Raw genomic sequence first — 23,639 nt, 5'->3', positions numbered from 1 at the left:
TGTTTTACTGTTGGTATGGTGCTCTTTTTATGAAATGCTGTGTTAGTTTTACATCAGATTTAATGGACTCAAAGCTTCCAGAAAGTTCTGCTTTTGTCTCATCAGTCCACAGAGTATTTTCCCAAAAGTCTTGGTGATCATCAAGATGTTTTTTGGCAAATGCGAGATTAGCCTTTTTGTTCTTTTTGATCAGCAGTGGTTTTCTCCTTCGAACTCTCCCATGGATGCCATTTTTGCCTCTTTCATATTGTTGAATCATGATCTTGGCCCTTAACTGAGGTCTGCAGTTTTTAGATGTTTTTCTGGGTTCTTCTATTACCTCCTGAATGAGTTGTTGGAGCGCTGTTGTGGTAACTTTGGTAGGTTGTCCACTCCTGGGAAGGTACACCATTGTTCCGCGTTTATCCATTTGTGGATGATGGCTCTCATCATCAAGTTTGCTGGAATCCCAAAGCCTTAGAAAAGGCTTTGTAATGCCTTTCCAGATTGATTGATGTCAATGACTTTGGTTCTCAGCTGTTGTTTATTTAGATCATGGGATAATATGTTTTGACACTATTTCGAGTCTTGATTCAACAGTTCTGACAATAATGAGTACAATGACTGGCTACCGACATTGAACTTATTTTTCCACAAAACTTAATCACAGCTAATTTATGATTTGTACTTTTTTGCATCAGGGCAGGTAGGTTTGTACAGCTTTTTAATTTTAACCCTTAAAAATTTAATCTTCATTTGAAAACTGCATGTTATATTTACTTAAGTTACCTTTCTCTAATATTGAAGATTGTTTGATGAAACATTTAAGTATGAAAAATACGCAAAAATAATGTAATCCACCAGTTTTACCCTCAGCATTCTAGTAGATGCGCCTACGGTATCAATTTGAAAATCTTAGATTACATCCTTCTTGAGTCGCAAGATTTTCATAAAAGTTGACGTCTGACCTTGAGGTTTACAGCAGAGAGGTAAAACAAAAATTAGGAGAGGGTGAAATATTCGTTTTACAGCACCTAATCCGAACTATTAAAATTGTTATTTCAGCTATTGTTCTATTTTCTAACCATTTTTAGGGGATTTTGTGTGAAGGCTTTGCAAAGTACAGCCAATAAAAAATGTGGAAGAATGCTTCAAGATATAAAATGCTATGCACTTCCACACAAGAAGAAACACCGGGTCATTAATGTGATTAGAGTTTTAAATCACTCGTGTTTTCCTCTCTCCATCCATGTGTCCATGTTTTCTTTTAGTGCAAGAGAAATGAAAAACTGGTGAGTGCGCAAGAATTGTCGCGTGTGGCTTTCCGTAGCGCCACGCGGAGCAGGTGGGGAGGTGCAACGCAAAGGCAAAGAGGTCAAGAGGAGGGGAGGAGAAAACCACGTGTGATCGGCACTATGTACAGCACTGTCCTTCCTCTGTAGACTTGTTTTTGTAAGCTTGTACCCCTCGTATGTAGCCAGCTAGCTCGTGACAGCCAGAGAAGAAGCTGTAGTTTGTCTTTATTTGCGTTTCATTTACAGAGACACACAAATATTCGAGCAAAGCTGCTGGGGGATTTCTGTCACAGAGACACACTGACTGCCGACCATGGTGAGCAAGACCGATGACATCCCGGCGTCAGTGCCTAACTGCAATCCGGCAGATCCCGCGGATGAAGCCCGGGATGGTAAAGGAGCAGGAAAGGCACCTCTAAAAGAGTCCTGTGGTTGTGGTAAGTCCGCTGCAGACACCACTGCTCTCATCGTGCATGCAGAATCAACATACATACAGCATGACTGAATGTCTGCTTTACTGAAGCTGTGGAGCATGCACCAAATGTGGTGACTTTCACCTCCATGCTGCGCTGTGTGACTTAAAGGTCCTCAGACCGAGCGTAGTGCTGCTGCTATACCCCTCCATCTCTGGAAGTTTGAAGGTTCCACCTTGCACCCACCTGCTAACCAACTGTCCGGTATTAATGCTTTTTTCACTCGACTGGGACCGCTGCTATATTCACAGCTGGCTCGGACTTCTACCTGACACTGCAAGCTGCTCAGGCTAACCTAAACACATTGGCCGGTAATGCTAGCATTCTCTTTAGCGTGTCCCATTCAGCGTGAAGGTAGTTAGCGCCCCGGTTAGCTAGCTAGCTAACTAGCACACAGGCGCTCCTGTCGCTGTCAAAGCTGTCTCGTGCCTTAAAACCAAACGTGATCACGGGGAGCTATGGTTTTTCGGGTAAAGCACGGGGCGCCTGTGTAGCGTCTGTTTGTTCAGAGCACATAAAGCAGCAGTAGCTGCCGTAGCACAAACTCGCGCTGACGCACATGTTCGGTAACTGAAGGTCACCTTCAGTGGCGCTTCACACTGCTTACATGAACACGGGGGGGTCGCGCACATGCCTTCATTTTTACTGGGGGTGGTATGTGTATCACACGGCTTGTGTGGCAGACATGTTCGTCGTTACCGAGCTATAAAAAATACGCGTGAGGTGGCTGAATCGCGAGGTGGTCGGTGTTAGTCCTCTAACCGGCCCCATCTTCACCCCCCCAGTCCTGATTAGATCGAGCGTTCCTCCTCGACCGGGAAGCGGAAGCTGGTTATAGCCGATAAGTCATGATGGTGGTGTGCGCACGGTGAGGGGGAAGGTTACTCTAATAATACGCGAGCTGGTGAGTAAAAGCTGTCAGGTGAAGGTTGTTTGGGAGCAGCGGCGGAGTGCTGTGGGTGCAGGCGGGGTTAGACTTAATACAAGGGCTGTCACCTGGTGAAGTTTGACTCCCACAGCTCTGAAGTTCATTGCAGCCTGCCCGGACCTTGAAATGTCTCATTGCACAGTATCTGATTCCTCCAGCTGTCCAGAGTGAACCTTTGTCGGTTTGATGATGAAGAGCTGTGGTTTTGTGTGTGTGTGTCACTCATTATAAAATCCCACATGGAACTGCATTTCAGACGTAAACAGTGTATTAAACCATAGTTTTGAGTCATTGGGAGGGATGGGATTAGAAATGAGTTGTGGTTTTTCAGCTTGAAGTTAGAGAGGCAAGAAGCTGAGATGATTTTGACATGTGCGGAGGAAGAGGAGTGGATGTTAAAGATTGAGCTGCCAGGCATCCTCTCGTGTAATTAAAGCTTTCCTATTTCCAGTCGTTTAGTGTTTGTTGGAGTCTGGGTGTCACATGGGCTTCATGAACATAGCAGTACAGCTCCAAGCTTTCTCCCTTCTTGGGGAAGTTGTGTCAGCACATATCTGTACTGTTGGCAGCACGTGTTGCAGAGTAGCATCACAGCTGATGGCACATGGACTTTTAGTCGAGCTGTATTTTAAGCTTGTGATTTTCTTCTTTCCAGTATAACTGTAGCAGGTTCATATGTTTGTAGATGTCCTTGGAAAGCTATATCTGCTTCAGCCCCAGAAATCCAGCATTAACCAAGCAGTGTGACTTCACATGTCAGCACTTGAAGCATTTTTAATTTAAAATTACATTTTACATCCCAAACCACTCATGGACTAATCAAGAATCATTAACAAATGTAATCACTGGGCAATGGTGATGAGGTTGATGCGTCTCAGTGAGTAGTTGTAACTAGACATACTAACAGCACGTGGCTGAGCAGACAGGTCGAGGTGAGGGTCACTCTGTGGTTTTAAGGAGCTTAATGCTCCTGTGGGTGGAAGAGTGCCCTTGTTAATCCCAGCAATCACTGACACCCTGCCTCGATTGCTCATCTCTCTTGGCATCTTCCACACCTCTGCTGTTTGTCTCGTTGTCTTTGTAGTTTGTGGCTCAGAGTTGAATGGATTTATTTTTTTAGGTCTCTAGGGATATGTATATGTATAATTTCATTAAAAAAAACCACACATTTATTGGAGATATGGCAGAAATATGTCATTGTCTGCCGGAAGGATTTTGATTTCAGTGATCGTGTTATGGTTTGGACTCATTATGGATCCTGTTTGTGACTCAAGCTGCCCCCTCTCAAGCCTGCACCACAAAAAAAAGTCTCTAGCATCATTCAATGCTCGGGGAACAAATTACAACAACGGAGAATCTGCTGGCAGACTTTTAGATTTCAGTCTTTGTGTGGCCGTCCACCAGAAGGATGCCACCTTGTGGTCCAGCAAACTCGATTACAGAGGGGCCTTGTGTGCTAGGTGGTGTTTTCGGTGTTGACTGGCTGGTTAATGTTGCCATGGTGATTGTGTCAAGGGCTGCGGAGTGGCTAGATGGCCGCTTGGCTGGCTTTATTGTTTATCAGGAGAAGTAGGCTAATTGAGTAAACAAGAGAGTGCAGTTCAGCACTGAGCTTTAAGTTTGAATCATTTTCAGTTTGATCTTCAGTTGTTTGTTAGTATTTGAATGTATCTAATAATTTTTTTTCTTTAAAAAAAAATCTAATTCCTTGATCTTCATTCCTTACCGTGACCTTGTGGAGGACTTGGGCATTGTACCAGTCTGCGCATTTGCTGCAGTGCTTAATGGCCGCTCCTATACATGGTTTTTAATCACTGCTTTTAATTATTTGACTCTGATTAGAGCGGTTTGATTGTTCCACTGAAACGTGCCTTTCAATTACTGGTCAAGTTAGCACTGTCTAATTAGATGGGATGATACTTAATGCCAAAAGAGAAATCAAAGCAGTTATTTTAGGTAAACAGATATGTTTAGAGGTTTATTATAAAGTAACACATCATTACACTGTAAAACTCATATTTTGTCATATATTTCTCCATAAATAGAGCACGAATTTACAGTTTAGCTGATGAAGTAATACTAAAAGAATTAGAAGTGTCTGATTTCAGCCAGTGAATGAGACATTTTATCATACTTGTATTAAATTAAGTAGTCATTCTCAAGGATTTCTGGCAGACTTTCTGATGCACACCCTGAGTGGAAAATTGACCCACTTCATTAGGTCCTTCTCCTGCATTTGGGAATCTATACACTTATAACCAGGTAGTGCATCTCTATTTCTACACTAAAGTAAAGCAGCATGCAACATTTCCTCTTCACTGTTTTAACGTTGCTTCTCCCGCCTCCTTTTGCCTCATTACCTACTTTCTGATGAACTTTAATCCCTCTATTGTAGAGAATAGGTCTGTTTTGCAATGCTTAGTCCACTGGAAAACCTCATCATTAGTCTTATCACTTATAGTGCTTTGTACTGTTGGGTTTCTGCGATGATGAATCTGATATCTACAGACTTAATCTAGCCAATTGCACACCAACTCCCCTCTTTGTTTCTTATGAATGAATCAAAACGAAATGATCAGAGACAGCCGTTAATGTCTGTAGATCTTTTGGTTAATGAAACATTAGAAAATCTGTAAAGTGCCTCTTATCAGTCTCTCAGCTTCAGGATCCAGAGATACCCTCTTCAAGTGACTTGTTTTGTATCACTAACCATTCATTACCTGAAGATATTTAATTTAAAATGAGGCCGCAAATCAAATTTTAAGAAGCTGGACTTAAGAAGTGCAGTATTGGCCTAATACTACCCTGTTAACGCTGCACTAACTGATTGGATCATATGCGTGTTATTTCCTTCTTGTCTGGTCTGTAATATGTCAGAAGTTAGTCATCATCATGTCACTTGTGTGACAATAGAGCTCGACTCGGAGATGAAATGTTTCTGCACAGATCCCTCATTCTTTCCGACATTGTTGGCCCGCATGCTCACACGCCCTGAAGCAGTTATGTTTGTTATTCAGAGCGTGGCCTGTCGTTCCTCTCCCATGCGCTTCTTCCCCCTCTCCTCCACCGTCTCACTGCATTCATTCCCCACCCGGGGTCGCGGTCCAGGTCCAGCCCCAGCCCCTCCCCTCCCTCTGGCCCCTTCTCTCTGAGTAACCCTGACACCGCGTTACCCTTGACAGGCAGCAAGGACGCGCTGGCTGGCAGCAGTTGTAGGACAGTGAGAGAAAACATTTGCCTGATGTCCTTGCAGTGGGCCCCTGTTCCTTTGAATTAATTTAGCTCATTTTTATTCATGTCATTTTCCTCTCACCTTAACTGTTACTCAAGAAAATAATATCCATCCGTCGTCTGTGTAATGAGAGGAGCTGTCAGACTTTTCTCAGCTGGCCTATTTTACAGAGAATTTACAGAGAATAATTTTGGTGGCTCTGATTTCTATAAAAAGGTAAAGCAACTGCTGGATTATTTGTCACAGTGCTGGTTTAAGCAGATATCGATGTAAGTGACCCATAATTCCCTCTCGTGAATGGTGAAATCCTCCCTCAAGGCCTCCTGGCTGAGTTCCCTGCAGTGTTGCAACAGTGTAGGTTTCAGCAGGTCACTGCTGGAAATCAAGCGTTTTCTTTTCTAGACGAAGCTGGTTACTTATTGTCGAATTTCAGATAAATCATTAGTGACTCAAGTCACTTATGATTGTCAGCATGCTCTTTTCAGTACTGTTGATGTTTGATTAAAAAGAGAGATCTGTGTGTTGAGAAGATCCCTCACGCTAATCCTCTAGTCTTTGTCGACTTCAGGGAAGCAAAACCACAGCATTGTCATGGTATAGCTGAGCTTTGTTGGCTCTGCTCAACCATAAATAAATATTTTATAAGGATATCGGTAAGATCATCTGGGCCTGGAGGATTGCCTTCCTTATTTGTGACCTGGCTGCTTATGTGGAAGAAAAGTGAGTTGGTGTTGACATGATGGCTGAGTCACTGATGGCAGCCAAAGAGGTGCATTGTCTAAATTATCCTGTAAACAAATAAATTATAGCATAAACACAGTGTTACCCAGCAAATGGCCTTGAGGCTTTGACAGGAACGCTCCTGCATGTGGTGCAGTTGACACAATAACTACATAGTGTGGTGGTTAACGCATTCACTTGACAAGTGAAGGGCCACAGTGTTGAACCCTTGTGACAAGGTAGGACCCAGAAGTAGCTTTATTATTATTATTATTATTATTATTATTATTATTATCATCATCATTATTGATGTGGAAGAAGGGGCAAATACACGTCTTTGTTTCATTTGAATATACTTATCCAGTTTACACAGTTTAACATCACCAGACAGCTGTAGTACCATAGTTCTGTAACTACATATAAATTCCTGTGTCATGCTGTTTGGAAAGGTGAGCTCACTTGGAGATTGCATAACAATTGTCCCTTTGTCCTTTCAGTGTTAGCAGAATTAGCCTGTAGTGTAGTCTGTGGTGGCATTTTAGCATGTTAGCTTTGCTGGACAAAGTGCATGATTGAGATTGTCACTGGAACAAAACATTGAATGGCAGAATCGAGAGTTTGAATTTTGAATTAATAACCGAAAATGCTATATTCTGTTTTAGTGATATATTTTTTTTTTTTTTCTTTTCAGAAGTTTGAGTTATTAAGTCAAACTTCTTCACTTGAAATGTTGACTTATGATGGAAAATATTTTTCCCCCTTTCATTAGTGGAAACAAGACTAACAGTTCTGAAACCGAGACAGTGCTTCTGTCCAGCCTCCTCATGACTATTGAAAAGATTGGAACTGGTCTTTATAAGTTGCCAAACAGGAAAAACACAGTTTTCAATTACTCATAAGAAATTCAAAGGAAGAATGTGCTAATACTCGGTGTGCTTACGGCTGCATTTTGTCACCAGTACGCCAAATGTCACTTTTTGGGTTACAACATTTATATTACAATATTTTCTAATTAAGATCACACTTGTATTAAAGTGGAAAATTCAGAAAGCGATGATCAACTTTTTTTTGTTCTTTTTTTTTTTTTTTTTTTTGTAAATGCTTTATCAAACTAACAATTGAGTTCAATTCAATATTTTTTTCTATAACAACAGCAGTTGCTTTGAGGATATTTATATTTTAAGGGGCATAATAGACACAACCCCAACAATCAGGCAAAGCCCTGTGAGCAAGCACTTGGTGACAGTGGGAAAGAAAAACTCCATTTGAACAGGAAGAAACCTCCAGCAGAATCAGCCTCAGGGAGGGGCAGACGCAGGTTGAGGGTGAGAGGAGGACAAGTAGTTAATAAATTGTCGTTTCTGGCAAAGGGAGTTGGTTGTGTTATTTTAAATAAAGTGTTATTTTAAATGTGTTATTTTAAATAAAGCCTAAAGTAGTTGAGTATTTTATTAGTAGATATGTCTTGTGACTTGACATAAAGCTTGATCTTGATCTTAAAGGGCACAGTGCAGATACAGCCATGGTAAATGGTGACAGGGCTCATGAGCATACGGAGGAGACGGACTCAAAGCAGGATGGGAATGGCGAGGCAGACGGAGGGGAGGAGTCTAACGAACAGGAAGTGATAGTGATCCAGGACACAGGCTTCACTGTAAAGATCCAGGCTCCGGGGACAGAGCCATTTGACCTGCAGGTGAGGATAAGCTGCAGTTCTTTAAGAAAACTGCAGGACTTTTAAATGACATGGCTCATTAATCAAGTCACGTCTGTGATGATGTAGTTTGTAACGTGAACTAAATGTTGCTGCTCCTCCTCATTTCTGTGTCACTTCATTTCTTTAATTTCTTCCCCAACATCAGGTCTCCCCCCAGGAAATGGTGCAGGAAATCCACCAGGTTTTGATGGACCGTGAGGACACCTGCCACCGCACCTGCTTCTCTCTGCAGCTGGATGGAAATGTGCTGGACAACTTTGCCGAGCTCAAGTCTATCGAGGGTCTGCAGGAGGGATCGGTGCTCAAAGTGGTGGAAGGTAAGATTCTGAAGCAGCAGGGCTTGTTGTGCAAAGTTTGGACGGACTTCCTGAGAGCTGTTCTGCATTTACTTTGCCATGAATGTAGTGCCCTTCTATCTGTTTAAGAGAGAATCAGTCATTGTTCTCTCTTTTAACTTGAGTAGTGTTCAAAAAGCGAAGAGCCCAGAACTAAGGTTTTTATACACTGCCAAACAGGAAAAACAGAACATTAAGTTACTCATAAGCAGATGCCAGTGATAAGAAGAACGGCAAAGGCTGTATGCTAAAACTAATTTGGTCACCAATAAGCCAAAGGCCAGTTTTGGACTACAATATTTTTGCAAGGGAGTTGCCTCGAGGTGCTTTATATTCTAAGGTAAAGACCCCACAATAATACAGAGATGGCCCCAACAATCAATTGACCCCCTGTGACCAAGCACTTTGGTGACGGTGGGAAGGAAAAACTAACAGGAAGAAACCTCCAGGAGAACCAGGTGGAACTCAGACAGTATTGGCAGGTGCAGCCTGATCCTGATAAACCGTTCTTATATACAAATATGTTGGTTGTCATGTTGCGGCATTATACACATGGGTCTGCTAAGGGTTCGACTTATGTAATGGAAAAGGTGTTTCTAAAATCGGTAATCGCATTCAATTCTAATCATCACATCCATCCATCCATCCATACATATTGTCACACTTGTCAGGGGTCCGGCTAAATACAAGACGTTAACATAAAGCTAGCGTTAAATGACCCAGAGTGACGCTCAGGCCAATGTTTGAGTTTTGCAGTTAACAAAAGTAGAGACGAACATGCTCCTATTAGTGTTTAAACTCAGCCTCAAAAGCCAAACTGAAGTATTCCCCGTCAGTGACGCTGTATCTGAATCTGAGGAATATGTTTCAGAGTGTGTCTGTTACCTATGCTGAAGCAGCGCAAAAATAGTCGACTTGATGATAATGTACAGAACTGGCTGGCAGGAGGCTACTTGTGTGATCTTTGCAGAGAGTGAACAATGTTTCACAAGTGAAATTCTTCTGTGGGGTGTTTTTTGGGCTGGTGTTCCTTAAGTTATCGGAAAAGACACTTGTGCTGATATGAGCGAAAATGCTCTTGTGTTAACCACTTAATTTGGGGGACAAATTGATTTGTTGCTTAAAAACCAAAAAGTTGTGAGTAATGCAAATTTTTGAGTAGCCTCCAGCACTCATAATAGTTCAGTATACATGTTGCTTAGTTGGGTTTTAAACCACACACTGTTTGTTTTGTTTCCCTCAGAGCCCTACACGGTGCGTGAAGCTCGAATCCATGTGCGTCACATCAGAGACCTGCTGAAGAGTCTGGACCCTTCTGATGCTTACAACGGAGTAGACTGCAACTCTCTCTCTTTCCTGAACATCTTCACTGATGGAGATCTTGGAGGTATGACACTAAGGATCAACAGTTTCTTTAAAGAGTGTGATTCCTGCTTACACAGCTGGACCTTGTGTAGTTTAGTTGGACTTTAGTTTAGAGCACATTTGAGACAAACTCTGTTAAATCATTGATAAACCTTGTATTACACTGTTTTGAAGTGTGTGAGCGTAACAAAGAGCACGCGAGCTGAAATGCCTGTTTCTGAGATGGAACAAGAGCAGGGGAATAAAATATGGAGACAAAATGAAGTTGAGGGCAGACCAGCAAGTTGGTGCACGGGTTAAAATCACACAAGGCAAACACGTTTACCATTAATATGACCTAAAACTCTTTTCAATCCTATCACCTTGCTGGTTTTCTGTCATTCAGGCAAGTTGGGTTTATTTTTCTGGGAGGCTTAACGAAAGAGACACTCGCTTACGAAGTATTTGCACTGAGAGACAGACACGCGGTTTTCTTCTCTCAGTGATGGATTTTAAAACCTACTTTGCAGTCGGGAGATAAATGAATGACTGTTGTTGGCATTAGGATGAGGTTTCCCCCCTGCTTCTCAGTGAAATCGCCTTTTTAAACTGCTTGTATATCATTCATACGTAATAGCTGAGGATTAAATTGTTTCAGGGGATTTTTAAGAAGGGAGAAAAATGTTTCCCAGCTCTGGAATTTTCACCATGCACTGCTGCAGCCTTTGCAGTAATCGAACAGCATGCAGCTTAGAAATGAAAAGCAGAAAAATCTAAGACTCCCTTCTCAGTGAATGTGTTTGTTCAGACATGTCAAACTCGATCTTAAGTGGGTTGGACGAGTGAAAGTTCCCTTTCTCTCAGTCTAAAGAAGTTTGACTACACATTTAATCTCAAAGATATCTTAATGTGAGGAAAAGGTTAGGGTTTTCTGCATAATGAAGAAATGCTGCTGCAGTAAATGAAAGAAACCTGTCAGCGTAACAGAAAAAGTTCCGGCAGCCGTCCATTGGGATTGAGTCTTTGCCGAGCCGATTCTGAACCCCGAGCCTTATGTTTTACACCCTTGTGTTAAGCGATCAACAGATGGTTTTAAGAGTGACTGAATAAGGTTTATGTGTTCACATTAGTCCAGTGTGTGTGCATGCATGCTGTTTTATTCAATAGAAATCCACCAATTTTCCTTTCTTGCTTCCTCCTTTGCTTATAGAGACTGGAAAGCGGAAGAAAAAGGGCAGCGAGATGGAGCAGATAGACTGCACCCCTCCAGAGCACATCCTGCCCGGCAGTAAAGAGCGCCCCCTTGTGCCCCTCCAGCCACAGAATAAGGACTGGAAGGTGAGGAAGGCATTTAGGGACTTAAACGGGGGAAGTAAGTTTGGCTTTTAAACTTGAGATTCATCTTCTTATTTTACGTGCTCCACAGCCCATGCAGTGCCTGAAGGTCTTGACCATGAGCGGGTGGAACCCTCCACCTGGAAACAGGAAGATGCACGGCGACCTCATGTACCTGTACATTGTGACTGTGGAGGAGCGCCATGTCAGCGTCACTGCCTCAACACGCGGCTTCTACCTCAACCAGTCAGTTGATGTTTGGGCCTCGTGTCTCCTTACAAGCTCTGTGTTCTTACTGCAGCTGACTCTCTGCCGTTAAAGTGCAGTTTAAGCATTTGGCAGCACCGTTTCTGCAGCGTGTATTCATAATTCAGGATGCCATTAGGTGAAGACATTTGGCAGCAGTTAGTCTGCAATTAGGTGATGTAAGAAGCGATGCTGTGAGTCAGCTCATTATAGTTGGCACAATTTCTCCTGTAGTGTTTTTCCTTAAAATAGAACAGGAAATGTTGATGCAGTTTGTTTAGGTGGACAGCTGGGAAACATGTTGCATTGTTAGGATGAAGATTATTTTGTTTTCTTTTTTTATGTTTTCTTTTTTTTTCCCTTCCAGCTGTTTGCTCAGTCATAAGCTTGCTTTCATGTATTAGTGCTTTGTAGTGTGGCGGGGATATTTAACAGCAAGTTTGTTGTTTCTTTTTCGTATTTTTATATAGATGCTTCTTCTCCATTTAGCAGGCTACAGATGATGAACTCCTCAGTCAGCTATATTAGTGTGAACCATGATGATAATGTGCTTGTGTGCTTTTCAGGTCTACTACCTACACCTTCAACCCCAAACCAGCTAATCCCAGCTTCTTGAGCCACTCTCTAGTTGAGCTGCTGAGCCAGATCAGCCCTGCCTTCAAGAAGAACTTCACCGCCCTGCAAAAGAAAAGGTGAAAACATTTCATTGCTTTTACTTACCGTATTTCCCGGACTACAAAGCGCACCCGGACATTAGCCGCACAAGCTAAGATCAGGGGAAAATCCTGTTTTGTACATACATTAGCCGCACCTGACTAAAAGCCGCAGGTGTTTCAATGTTGACTTATCATATGTAAGAGAATATGCACAAAGGGAATTGTCAGGAAAGAGATGGCTGTTTGGAGACACACCCCTTTTATTAATATTTTGAAAAACAAGTTATGGGTACATATTTGCATAACTTTTTAGGTATATGTACAAGTAGCGGTAATTACAAGTACGAAACATGTACTGTGCTTCATAAATGAGTAACAAATGTAGTACATAACAATAACCTACAGCACACCAGAAAAATAGATTCGGCCTACCTTTTAGGCTCAGGTGCAGCGACACGGCTTTAACAAGAAGAAAAGTCAGTCATTCACCACCATCTTTCTCTTCTTCCTGCGCACTAAAACCACCAAAGTCCTCTTCTCCAGTGTCGGAAACGAACAGGCTCAGGATGGCTTCGTCATCCACTCTCCGCTTCTTTCCTTCGTTGTCACTTTCAAAACCAAAGAAATCCTCGTTGTCAGTGTCAGAGTCGAACACCCTCAGAAGGGCCGTGGCGGTGTCCTCCTCTCCATCATGCAGCAGTCCAGCCCTTCGAAATCCGTTGGTGATCATGGATGTTTTCACACTTTTCCACGCTGTCAGAATCCACTGGTGGAGTTGGGCATAACATTGTACGGCACTACGTTGCCTGGCGGACGGACATGTGACCAACATACCACTCTTGAACCCCGATACTGTGTGTCTGATCACATGCCCTTCCGCCAGGCAACGCAGTTCCGTACAACAGCGGAACAAATAAAACAAATCCTCTTACGATATCACAAAAATCATGGACAATCCATAGAAAAGCCGCACCTGACTAAAAGTCGCAGGGTTCAAAGCTTGTGCAAAAAGTAGCGGCTTATAGCCCGACAATTACGGTAATTTGTTGTTCTCACTTGCCTTGATGCTGATTGTGAGCTGTTTTCTTTTTTTTTGTTTGTCCCCTCCAAAGGAACAAAAGTCATTTTTTTGACCTCTACTTACTTTGCACTTTTGTTCTTTCACATTCGGGGACAGCAGTTGAATATCTTATAACAAATGAGTCTTTGCAAATAAAAGTTGTATATCAAGACTGTGATTTTCATCAGTTATTAGTTTTAGGACCCTCTCACAGCAAGCGAAAAATGATATTTGTAGCTAAATTATGAACCATGGAAATTATGGTTTCTCTTTTACTGCTGCAGAGTCCAGAGACACCCGTTTGAGAGGATAGCCACGCCTTTCCAAGTATACAGCTGGACCGCTCCGCAAGTAGACCATGCAATGGACTGTGTTCGAGCTGAGGACGCATACACCTCCCGTCTGGGTTATGAGGAGCACATCCCTGGACAGGTCAAGGCGCTGAATCCAGCAGCAGATCATCAAGAGGAATGATTTCAAGTTTTTTCCAATATTAATTTTCTTGTTGTGCATCTAGACCAGAGATTGGAACGAAGAGCTGCAGACTACCAGAGAGCTGCCCCGGAAGAACCTGCCTGAGCGGCTGCTAAGGGAGAGGGCTATATTCAAGGTTTTAAGTCTTACTTTCTGCAGCTCTTTAATTAGCCACCTTGTTGCTTATGCTGATGCTAATTTAACGTGAAACATTTTCCTTTCTGCAGGTCCACAGTGACTTTGCGGCAGCTGCCACTCGAGGTGCCATGGCTGTAATTGATGGCAACGTAATGGCCATCAACCCTGGTGAAGAAACTCGGATGCAGATGTTCATCTGGAACAACATCTTTTTCAGTCTGGGCTTCGATGTGCGGGACCACTATCGTGAGCTGGGGGGCGATGCGGCCGCCCACGCTGCACCCACCAATGACTTGAACGGAGTACGAGCTTACAGCGGGGTGGATGTGGAAGGTCTTTACACTCTGGGAACTGTAGTGGTGGACTACAGAGGCTACCGTGTCACCGCCCAGTCCATCATCCCAGGTATCCTGGAGCGTGAGCAGGAGCAGAGCGTCATCTACGGCTCCATTGACTTTGGGAAGACTGTTGTGTCTCACTGCAAATACCTGGAACTGCTGGAAAAGACCAGTAGGCCACTAAAGGTAAGAAGCGTGACTGTGACAATAATAATAAAGCTGATTTGTGTCTACATACAGATACTGTGTATGTTTTGTACGTTAAATTTTAGATCCAGCGGCACAGCGTGCTGAATGAGAAGAATGACACGGTGGAGCTGTGCTCCTCTGTCGAATGCAAAGGTATCATCGGGAATGACGGCAGACACTATATTCTCGACCTGCTTCGCACCTTCCCCCCTGACCTCAACTTCCTGCCTGTGGATGGAGTGGAGCTGTCTCCAGAGTGCCAGCGTCTAGGCTTCCCCCGCCAGCACCGCCATCGCCTGGCCTGTCTACGCCAAGAGCTCATCGAAGCCTTTGTTGAGCACAGGTTTGTGTTGTTGTTGTTGTGCAGCAATAATGAGCTGTTTTCTAGAAACCTGTGCTGATTATATAGAAGTGACTTTGCTACTTTTTCTTGTCTTCCTCTTCAGATATCTCCTGTTCATGAAGATGGCAGCGTTACAGCTGATGCAGCATAAAGCCAACAGGGACTCTATCAAGACTGACACACCCGCCATCACAGAAATCTCAGAGACACTCACAGAGAGCAAAGCCGACACGACCCAGACAGACACAGATTCCTCTAAAGCAACAGACATCTCCACAGATGGCACTAGCCAGACAGACAATGCTTCCACTGCTGCCTCACAAACAGGAACTGACAGCGAAGAGAACTCCTCGAAGCCCACAACAAACGGGCCTGTAGACCCCACAGCCACCCAGAACGGCGAATGCAAGGGCCCATTGGAGGGTAAGGAGCTTGAGGAAAGTATTCCAGGATTAGCTCAGGCCAAAGAGCTGGCGGAGACCTTAGTTGCCGAAGATGGATCTAGTATTGGTACGTTTAGAAACACCGCCGCACCCACCCCCCAAAAAATTGGGGCCAGGACAATACAGAGAGAGCTACTCTGGTGGATAACAGCATAGAAAAAAGAAATGGATCAATAGAACTCTAAAATTACTGGATCATAGTGTTTTCTTTCCACCTGAGTAGCTGTCCCCGTTCAGTCCTCAGCCTGCAGCAGGGAATAGTGCCCCCCCCCCCCCCCCTCGAAACAACCTATTCCCAGCCTGTGATCCCTTTGCAGCAGGATTTGACCCAATAATTCCATAATCGGGTGCTGTGTTGATTAATCCAAAGGTGTTTGAAATGCAGAAATAACCTTGTGGTGGGTGATTTGTGTAATCTGTGTGAGCCAATCATAGAGCGAGGGTTTGTGGTCCTGATCGAATGGTGGTGGGTGCTCTGCTGAGACCAGGGTGAAATAAACTGGACTGCTGTTGTTGTGTATTGATGTGTGAACAGATAGTTTGAGGTGAAAGAACAGTTCAGATCAGAACTGATCTTTACACATTTTGACATGACCTGTCTGACGTAATCACCTTTAACATTTCTGTATTTATTTATTTATTTTTTTTTTTTTTGTCTGTCTTTGGTCCCAAACACAAACAGACCCCAAAAGCCGTGAAGTGGTCCTGAATGCCTGTAAGGCAGTGGGCTCCATCAGCGACACAGCTTTCGATATCCGCTTCAACCCTGATATCTTCTCCCCAGGTAACATGATGATTCCTATTATATGGGTTATTAGAAACAAATAGCTGGGAAGTCAGAAATGATCTGTTCCATGAACATTGTGTGAAGCTTTTAAGTTTTGGAAGAGGAAAACCAGAGTTGTGGAGACACTACCACATTTGATTCCCGATTACTTCAAAAGTGAATACAACAAAAAGCAATGATTGTGTTTGTGGTGTTGAACCAGGAGTACGGTTCCCTGAAGAGAGCGCAGACGACATCCAGAAGCAGAAGCAGCTACTCAAAGACGCAGCTGCCTTCCTGGTTTCCTGTCAGGTCCCAACACTGGTCAGTGACGCTTCTGCTCCCAAACATCCAGCTGAGTTGTCTTGGTGTGTGAAGAGTGTGGATTCAAATAGTTTTTGCCTTTTATTATAAGGACATCACAATCATGTTAAACTCCCCGATGAAGGCTTGTGTGTGGCTAAGGAAATGAAGGCCCAGGTGGTGTCTAACATGAAATGATTAAAGCATAATTGTGTTCTGCTTAACCTATTCACCAACTCTGTTTTTGCTTTTCTGGTGTATAAAAACTTTGCAGCTGGGAGACTCTTATAGAGAGGGTCAAATTAAGTTTTAATTGTAAACTACTTAGGGAAAAAAATTAAATTTCACGACTGCAGGGATCAGATTAGTGGGACCTCCTATATTTAGCTGCCATAGAAGATGTCACCACCTCGCACTACCCCAAAAGACTGCAAAACATCATCAGGACTGCTGTCAGTCCTGGTCATTGTATGAACTGTTACCCTTTGTCTGATGATAATTCAGAGCATGCGTTCAGATATGCTACTTCTGTTTTTGTGGAAATTTAAAGCATATTTATGGTATTTTATTAGTAGTTTTCTGCACTTAACTGTTTTTATATTGGAGTTGTGCGCCTAATTTCATTGTTACAATGATAAGAAGTCTGTTCGGTAAATGCTTGCACATCAAATTATCACGTAGGGTTGTCTGTGTCTGAGTTTAAAGCCATGTTTGTGTGTTTTCATAACCAGGTGAAGGACTGTTTGGACCACAGCGCTCTGCCCATGGATGGAGCCTCACTAACGGAGGCTTTGCACCAGAGAGGCATCAATGTTCGCTATTTGGGCACAGTCCTGGAGTTTATGGAGAAGACTCCTGCCAAAGCCCAGCTGGAGCACATCTATGTGAGTCTGATTCCTCAAATCTGACCAATAGCATCAGCACACACTGTTTAAATTAAAAAAAAATAAAATAAAATTCTTCTTGTTTTTTTTTTTTTTTTTTTGTTTTTTTTTTTTTAGAGAATAGGAATAACTGAGCTGATCACCAGATGTGCAAAACATATATTCAAGACGTACCTCCAGGTTAGTTAAATTTAATGGTGCAACATTTTCTGCTCTCTTTTAAAGACATTAACGAACTGTTGTTTATTTTCATCTGTGCTTTTTCCTGCAGGGTGTAGAGCTGTCTGCCCTCTCTGCTGCTGTGAGCCATTTCCTAAACTGCTTCCTGAGCTCCTTCCCAGACGCCGTTGCCCACCTGCCTCCCGATGAACTGGTGTCACGCCGCAAAAACCGCAAACGTCGCAACAGGGTCCCCGGCGGTGGCGACAACACGGCGTGGGCCAGCCTGACACCGAGTGAACTGTGGAAGAACATTGCCTCTGAGGCCCAGAGCTATTATCACTTTACCCTACAGTGGTAAGGACCCCACCTGTTAAACTCAAGCAAATGTAGAGACTTTGTATGTATTTCTAAATAAAACCTATTTATTCATTGCACAGTGAAAGTGTCGACCAAGTTGTGGAGAAATTCGGCCTCCAGAAAATCACTCTGCTCAGAGAAATTTCAGTCAAAACTGGCATACAGGTAACTCATTTACGTGACTGCACCCTCACTTTACCGAATGGTCATCACATCCTTTCTTAGACTTGTGTTTTATTTGACTTTTAGATCCTGATAAAGGAGTATAACTTCGACAGCCGCCATAAGCCTGCCTTCACAGAAGAGGACATCCTGAACATTTTCCCTGTGGTGAAACATGTAAACCCCAAAGCCACAGATGCCTTCCACTTCTTCCAGAGTGGGCAGGCCAAAGTGCAGCAAGGTGACGTTTGCATGCTGTAAAAAAAAGTTTTTTCAGAGCATTAACCCTTCTTCTTTTTGTACTAATATATCTAAAATAATCATTATACCGCCCTCAGGTTTCTTGAAGGAAGGATGTGAGCTGATCAATGAGGCTCTTAATCTCTTCAACAACGTGTACGGAGCCATGCACGTAGAGATCTGCTCCTGCCTGCGCCTGCTGGCGCGCCTTAATTACATCCTGGGAGATCACCCTGAGGTAGGTACAGATGTGCAACGCTTCCTTTTTTATAAGCTCCATGCTGATTTTTTTGTGGTGCTGAATGGCTCTTTTGTTTTTGTTTTTTTTAATATTTATTCACCTGCAGGCTCTCAGCAATCAGCAAAAGGCTGTTCTGATGAGTGAAAGAGTCCTTGGCATCGAGCATCCCAACACAATTCAAGAATATGTAAGCTACCAGATGGAGGAGGAACTCATTTTTGTCATGTTGACCATGTTTAATATCCTTCTAAACTTGTTTGTTCCTTTCATTTGTCAGATGCACTTGGCCTTGTACTGCTTTGCCAACAACCAGCTTTCGACTGCTCTGAAGCTTCTGTACCGCGCTCGTTACCTCATGCTGTTGATTTGTGGGGAGGACCACCCTGAGATGGCTCTGCTGGACGTGAGTGCAGACTTCGCCTGCTGGCTTTAACGTTATTTCTCAGAAGGTGGGGAAAAAGCAAAATTATTGAACTTTGTTCCTGACTTCCTCAGAGTAACATCGGGCTGGTGCTGCATGGAGTCATGGAGTACGATTTATCTCTGAGATTCCTGGAGAACGCTTTGACCATCAACACAAAGTACCATGGACCTCGGTCCCTCAAAGTAGCCCTCAGGTGGGTAGATTGATTTATTCATTCATATGCATTAGAATAAAAGTAGTAATGGCATGATGGTTTGTATTATAACTGCCTTATTGTTTTTCCAGTCATCATTTGGTTGCAAGAGTTTATGAGAGCAAGGCTGAGTTCCGCTCTGCACTACAGCACGAGAAGGAGGGTTACACCATTTATAAGAACCAGGTATGCTCCACAGCAGTTCATACACTTTAACTTTACCAGTTGCGATGAAGCAGTTTTTTTTTTTTCTAACGTTTTTTTCCTCCTGTCAGATGGGCGAGGCCCATGAGAAGACCAAGGAGAGTTCTGAGTATCTGAAGTATCTCACGCAGCAGGCTGTAGCTCTGCAGAGAACCATGAATGAGATCTACAAAAATGGCTCTAACGCCAGCATTATGCCCCTTAAGGTAAATGTTCAAAGTTATTTTGTTTTTTTGTGCTTCCAGCTGATTATGTCCAAATGTTCAGTGCTGATGGCTTTTTTTCGTTCCCCCCTTTCCCCCCACTCTGATTTTCTAGTTCACTGCACCCAGCATGGCCACCATCCTGGACCAGCTCAACATCATCAATGGCATCATCTTTATACCTCTCAGGTAGACACATAAAGGAGCATTACTGCTCTTTGTTTCTTGTATATGGGTTGGTAATCTCACAACATGCAAGAAGTCAGTGGCTTCCTCAGACATTAAACTGTGGAACTGAATAAATGGGGAAATTATTTGGTTATTAGCGTAACCCTGGTTCTCTGAGAGTGTTAAGATTGGAAATGCAATCTTTGCTTTAGTTAAGATTTTATAGAAATTTCACTCTTTTGGGTCACTATACTCACTTCCTATATTTGAATTAATCCTTCCCAGAAAATGGCCATTAGAGTACTGTGCAAAAGTCTTGAGCTACCCCTGATTTCTTTGTATTTTGCTTCCAGGGTGTCACACTTTCTAGTATTATTTTTAAAGTAGTCTTGAGCAATAGTTCTCCAATTTTTCCACAAATGCTTTGACTTAGGATAAGAAAGTGTTAAACTACACAGGCTGTGTGGATGTATGTGTGCCTATACAACCATAAATCCTGCAGACAGAAATCTGTGTGCCTGTTCTGATATTGGACCACATCCTTTCTAGTAAATAATGACTTATAATTTAATTTCGTTCCACCTCATGTAAACATGTGATGCAAATGACAATAAAGCTCCTTGAATCCTGGAGATGAAGGTGTGGTTAGTGTGTAGCTGAAGCACTGAAAGATGGAAAAGCACTATTGTTCTCTGGGAGCATGTCTGTGACATGAATGGGGATAATTATAGGCTCAGGATTTCTTCTATCTTAGGGAGTTGTGTGTTGATTTTTCTTCTTTTTTTTTTCTTTTCAGCCCAAAGGATCTGGAGAACCTGAAGGCAGAGGTGCAGAGGCGGCAGCAGCTGCAGGAGCTGGGAAAGAGCGAGGAGCCTGCTGAGGACCGCTCACTGGAATTGGAAGACAAAATTCCCATCGATTAATATTGAGTAGTGGCCAACACAGCTATTTTCTGCTATGGGAGAGAAAGACGGGCTGTGATGGATGAGTCACAAAGCCTGTGGACCCGAAAGCCGAGCAGTCTAAATCAACATAAATAAATGAAAAAAATATAAATAAATAAAAAAGAGGGAGGGGTCAGGGTAGTCCAGACACAGACTGATGAACTGTAGGAGAAAGGAATACTGAGCAGGAATTTCCTACAAAGTAGGGATAGAGGGGAGGAGAAAGTACAAACAATGTAAAACCACTGTACCGTGCAATCTGAAAATCCCGAGAACCTGGTGATGAAGCCCTAGAGCGTGTTAGCTGTGTTAGAATTACGATGAATATGAAACGAGGGTTTCAGCCGGGGGCGGGAGACCAAGAATGACCATGACATTTTATACCAGAGCCTTATCCACTCTACCATAATCCCCCCCACACACACAAGCCATTCTTCTTCTCAGCTTAAACTTTCCACAGCACTGTTGGCCCAGGACCATATTCTGCCCCCGTCATTGCCTAAAGAGCCTCGAAGATCCTCGGGCAAGTAGCCACCCACTCGTGGTGGATCCTACCCTGTCCTTGAACTCAGGGGTACTTTCTACTGTGCACTAAGACCAGAAAAGACCAGTTACTAAATTTGCCATTTTTCAAGTGGGGCTTCTGAATGTAAACTTCCCTTGTTAGTGGCTCATTGAGCCGCCTCGCAGCGAGCACCCATCATTCACACGTGTCCTCAATAATGAACTAATTTGATCTTTCTGTCATTTGTACTTGAGACATCCCAGGAGGGTGCATGCTGTATCCTCTGGTTCCCGTTTCTCCAGCGCAGTCACAGATTAGCGAGCTCACAACTAATCATTTAGGTTGATTTGATTATTATTATTATTTTTTTTTTTATTTCTTTTTATGGATTATTTTTGTAAAAGTGCACAGGGGGGAGTAAGAAGGAATTTTATTGCCTGTTCATCATCAGTTAATTTAAAGCCATGTCTGTTTTATAGAAAATGTATAGAAATGGAAAAACGATGTATAAATCTCTATTAGACAAGTACTTGATTGATGTGTATGGGAAACACAGATTTGAACAAAAAGAAAACGTCCACCTTAAGCAGTGTGTGTGTGTGTGTGTGTGTATGTATATATATACATATACATATATATACATATATACATAGTTAGCTGTGTTCAAATATCTATTTTTGCACAGTGAAAGAATATGTGCATGTGTGTTTGTGTGTTTGACAGTGTGTGTCTTTGTGTAGTCTGACATCAAATCTGTTGGCCGGGGCTTTCCTCGCATAGTTTGAATAGAGGCTGAGAAAACATTGGCTTTCCAAATCTTTAATAATTCTGCACACGGAAAACTGGGTTCTTTTCTGGGCCCCAAAAGTCCGCTGATATACTGAAATTGGTACTGAAATTAACCGCATCGCTTCTCGACATCGGCAGTGATGACAGACTTATCATTGCTGGTTGTTTATTTTTATTTTTTTCTCGTTATGTGATTTGTTATTTTCTTCATGTGTAACGGAGCCGAATCCCAGACAGGAGCGAGCAGTAAGCAGTTTTAGTTAACTTTCTTGTGCTGTGTGTCGACAGGTACACGGCGTCACCAAAATTAGGAGAGAGGGGGGCGTGGGGGGGGGGGGAGGAAGGGCTGCCTCAGTGATGTACCAAAAAAGACTGATAAAGGCTTGTTTTTGCTGTAAACTTAATGTTTTCCCTCTCATGGAAAGATGTGAGTGATTAAAGCAATAGAGCGATGATGCATTTTTTAAAAACATTTTTTACTTGTTGGAAGTCTGCCTTCTTACTGTACTGGAAGAATGATGTATACAAAACGATGAAAGATGAGTTCTTCACACCAGGAGATGAGGTCACTACAGTGATTTCCAGATTGCTCCTGAACCAACAACAGCTGAGCATGTGCCTGTTCTCTATCCTGAATGGAAACCAGCAGGATGATGGCTTTAAAAAAACAAAACAACAAAAAGCTGACATAAGCCTTGTGATTATGTCTTCTGGTTTTCTTGTATTATTATTTTCTTCCCCACCTACTCTCCAAGTGGCATTCAGCAGTAATACAGACAGTGTCCATAAGGTGGCACTCTAACATTCTTCTGTATGTGAAGGACAAACGTTTGACCTACATGACAGGAAATGTCACGGTGCAAGTTCAGATATACACATGCTGTATTTGATTTAGAAAAGTATGCTCATGGACTTTAGAAACATACGTCTCTTCTAGCATAGCCAGATGTAATGGAAATGCATTAAATTGCATTACTGTAAACAGTACATGAGATTCTGATTAATTTTAAAATACCAATAAGTTTTTACATTTAGCAAAGATGTGACAACTTTAATTTTTAGCACATTTGTAGTTCTACCTGCTGTTAAACGTGTTCTAAAATGTTTGCAGCAGAACATTTAATGATCTGACGCTACGATAGTTTATGAAACTCCCTGAGAGACAAGAAACTGTCTACAGAGATGCTCTGCTGCCCTTTCAACACTTAGCTTTTCGCTTTAGTTGGAGACATCAGTCTGACTCTGCTGTAGGTTCTTTCCTGAATATTTGAGCTGTAGATGTTTATTTGAGGTTATCTCCAGAAGGGGGGGGGGGGCAAAGTGTAATAATATAAAACTATGAAGTGTATTCATTCACACATATTTTGCAGAACTTTGCAATTTGAATGTAAAACAAAAAAATGCAAAGCAGGTCATGGAGAATGAATGTTTACTTAAAGGACAAATACTCAAAGATTAAACACTGAACTTGCTCATATGGGCTCTGTGCAAAGTAGCTTTTTAAAGTTAAAAAGAGCTCATACTATCTTATAAAAAAAAAAAATAAGAGTGCTGTGAAAAGAAGAAAAAGGCAAATATCTATCCTAAAATATGCATTTCACCACTGCTCCTGGTCATACTGCAATACTGTCTTTGTGTGATGGTGAAAACACTGGCTGTTTGAGGGTTTTGTGTTCTCTCGCTGATGAAATCTCTTCTCCACAAAGACTTAAGCCTAGTGTTTGAGTCCGCTTCCCCTGATGGTGTGTGGTATTTGTGTGTGTTGCTCTTTACAAAATAATCTAATTATTTTTTGGTCTGAGTATGCTTTTATATTAAAAATGGATTAAAATAAAACTAGTGAAAGATC

General features: G+C 42.5%; 1 protein-coding gene across 4 annotated transcripts; it reads left to right on the top strand.

Annotated features, from left to right (window-relative positions):
- The first annotated feature begins 1,352 nt into the window (after positions 1-1,352).
- On the top strand, positions 1,353-23,639 carry cluha (CLUH binding protein of NUMT mRNA a). 4 transcript variants are annotated; one of them, XM_084951913.1, is made up of 27 exons: positions 1,353-1,711; positions 8,130-8,323; positions 8,490-8,661; positions 9,923-10,066; positions 11,234-11,361; positions 11,450-11,604; positions 12,171-12,296; positions 13,605-13,752; positions 13,838-13,930; positions 14,022-14,456; positions 14,543-14,802; positions 14,906-15,225; positions 15,928-16,029; positions 16,235-16,335; positions 17,046-17,198; positions 17,316-17,378; positions 17,470-17,714; positions 17,798-17,882; positions 17,967-18,120; positions 18,218-18,357; positions 18,467-18,547; positions 18,638-18,763; positions 18,856-18,977; positions 19,070-19,163; positions 19,253-19,387; positions 19,500-19,573; positions 20,349-23,639. In XM_084951913.1, exons 1-27 carry the CDS (start codon positions 1,588-1,590, stop codon positions 20,473-20,475), a joined length of 4,101 nt encoding a protein of 1,366 aa, XP_084808039.1. In that variant the 5' UTR covers positions 1,353-1,587; the 3' UTR covers positions 20,476-23,639. The 4 variants fall into 4 exon arrangements, with proteins under 4 accessions (XP_084808039.1, XP_084808037.1, XP_084808041.1 ...); XM_084951911.1 differs by having other exon boundaries at positions 14,906-15,312; XM_084951915.1 differs by lacking the exon at positions 1,353-1,711 and adding an exon at positions 1,763-2,058 and having other exon boundaries at positions 14,906-15,312.

This window comes from Perissodus microlepis, chromosome 14 (assembly GCF_051167445.1).
Source record: "Perissodus microlepis isolate ML-2025 ecotype Zambia chromosome 14, ASM5116744v1, whole genome shotgun sequence".
Classification (NCBI taxonomy): Eukaryota; Metazoa; Chordata; class Actinopteri; order Cichliformes; family Cichlidae; genus Perissodus; species Perissodus microlepis.
Note: the sequence above shows the minus strand (reverse complement) of the source record. Positions and strands in the feature narration are given on the sequence as shown.

Coding starts and splice junctions, on each gene's coding strand:
- cluha (XM_084951911.1), top strand. CDS start 1,588: ATGGTGAGCAAGACCGATGACATCCCGGCGTCAGTGCCTAACTGCAAT. Junction 8,662..9,922: donor GGTGCTCAAAGTGGTGGAAG/GTAAGATTCTGA, acceptor TGTTTCCCTCAG/AGCCCTACACGGTGCGTGAA. Junction 11,362..11,449: donor CACAGAATAAGGACTGGAAG/GTGAGGAAGGCA, acceptor CGTGCTCCACAG/CCCATGCAGTGCCTGAAGGT.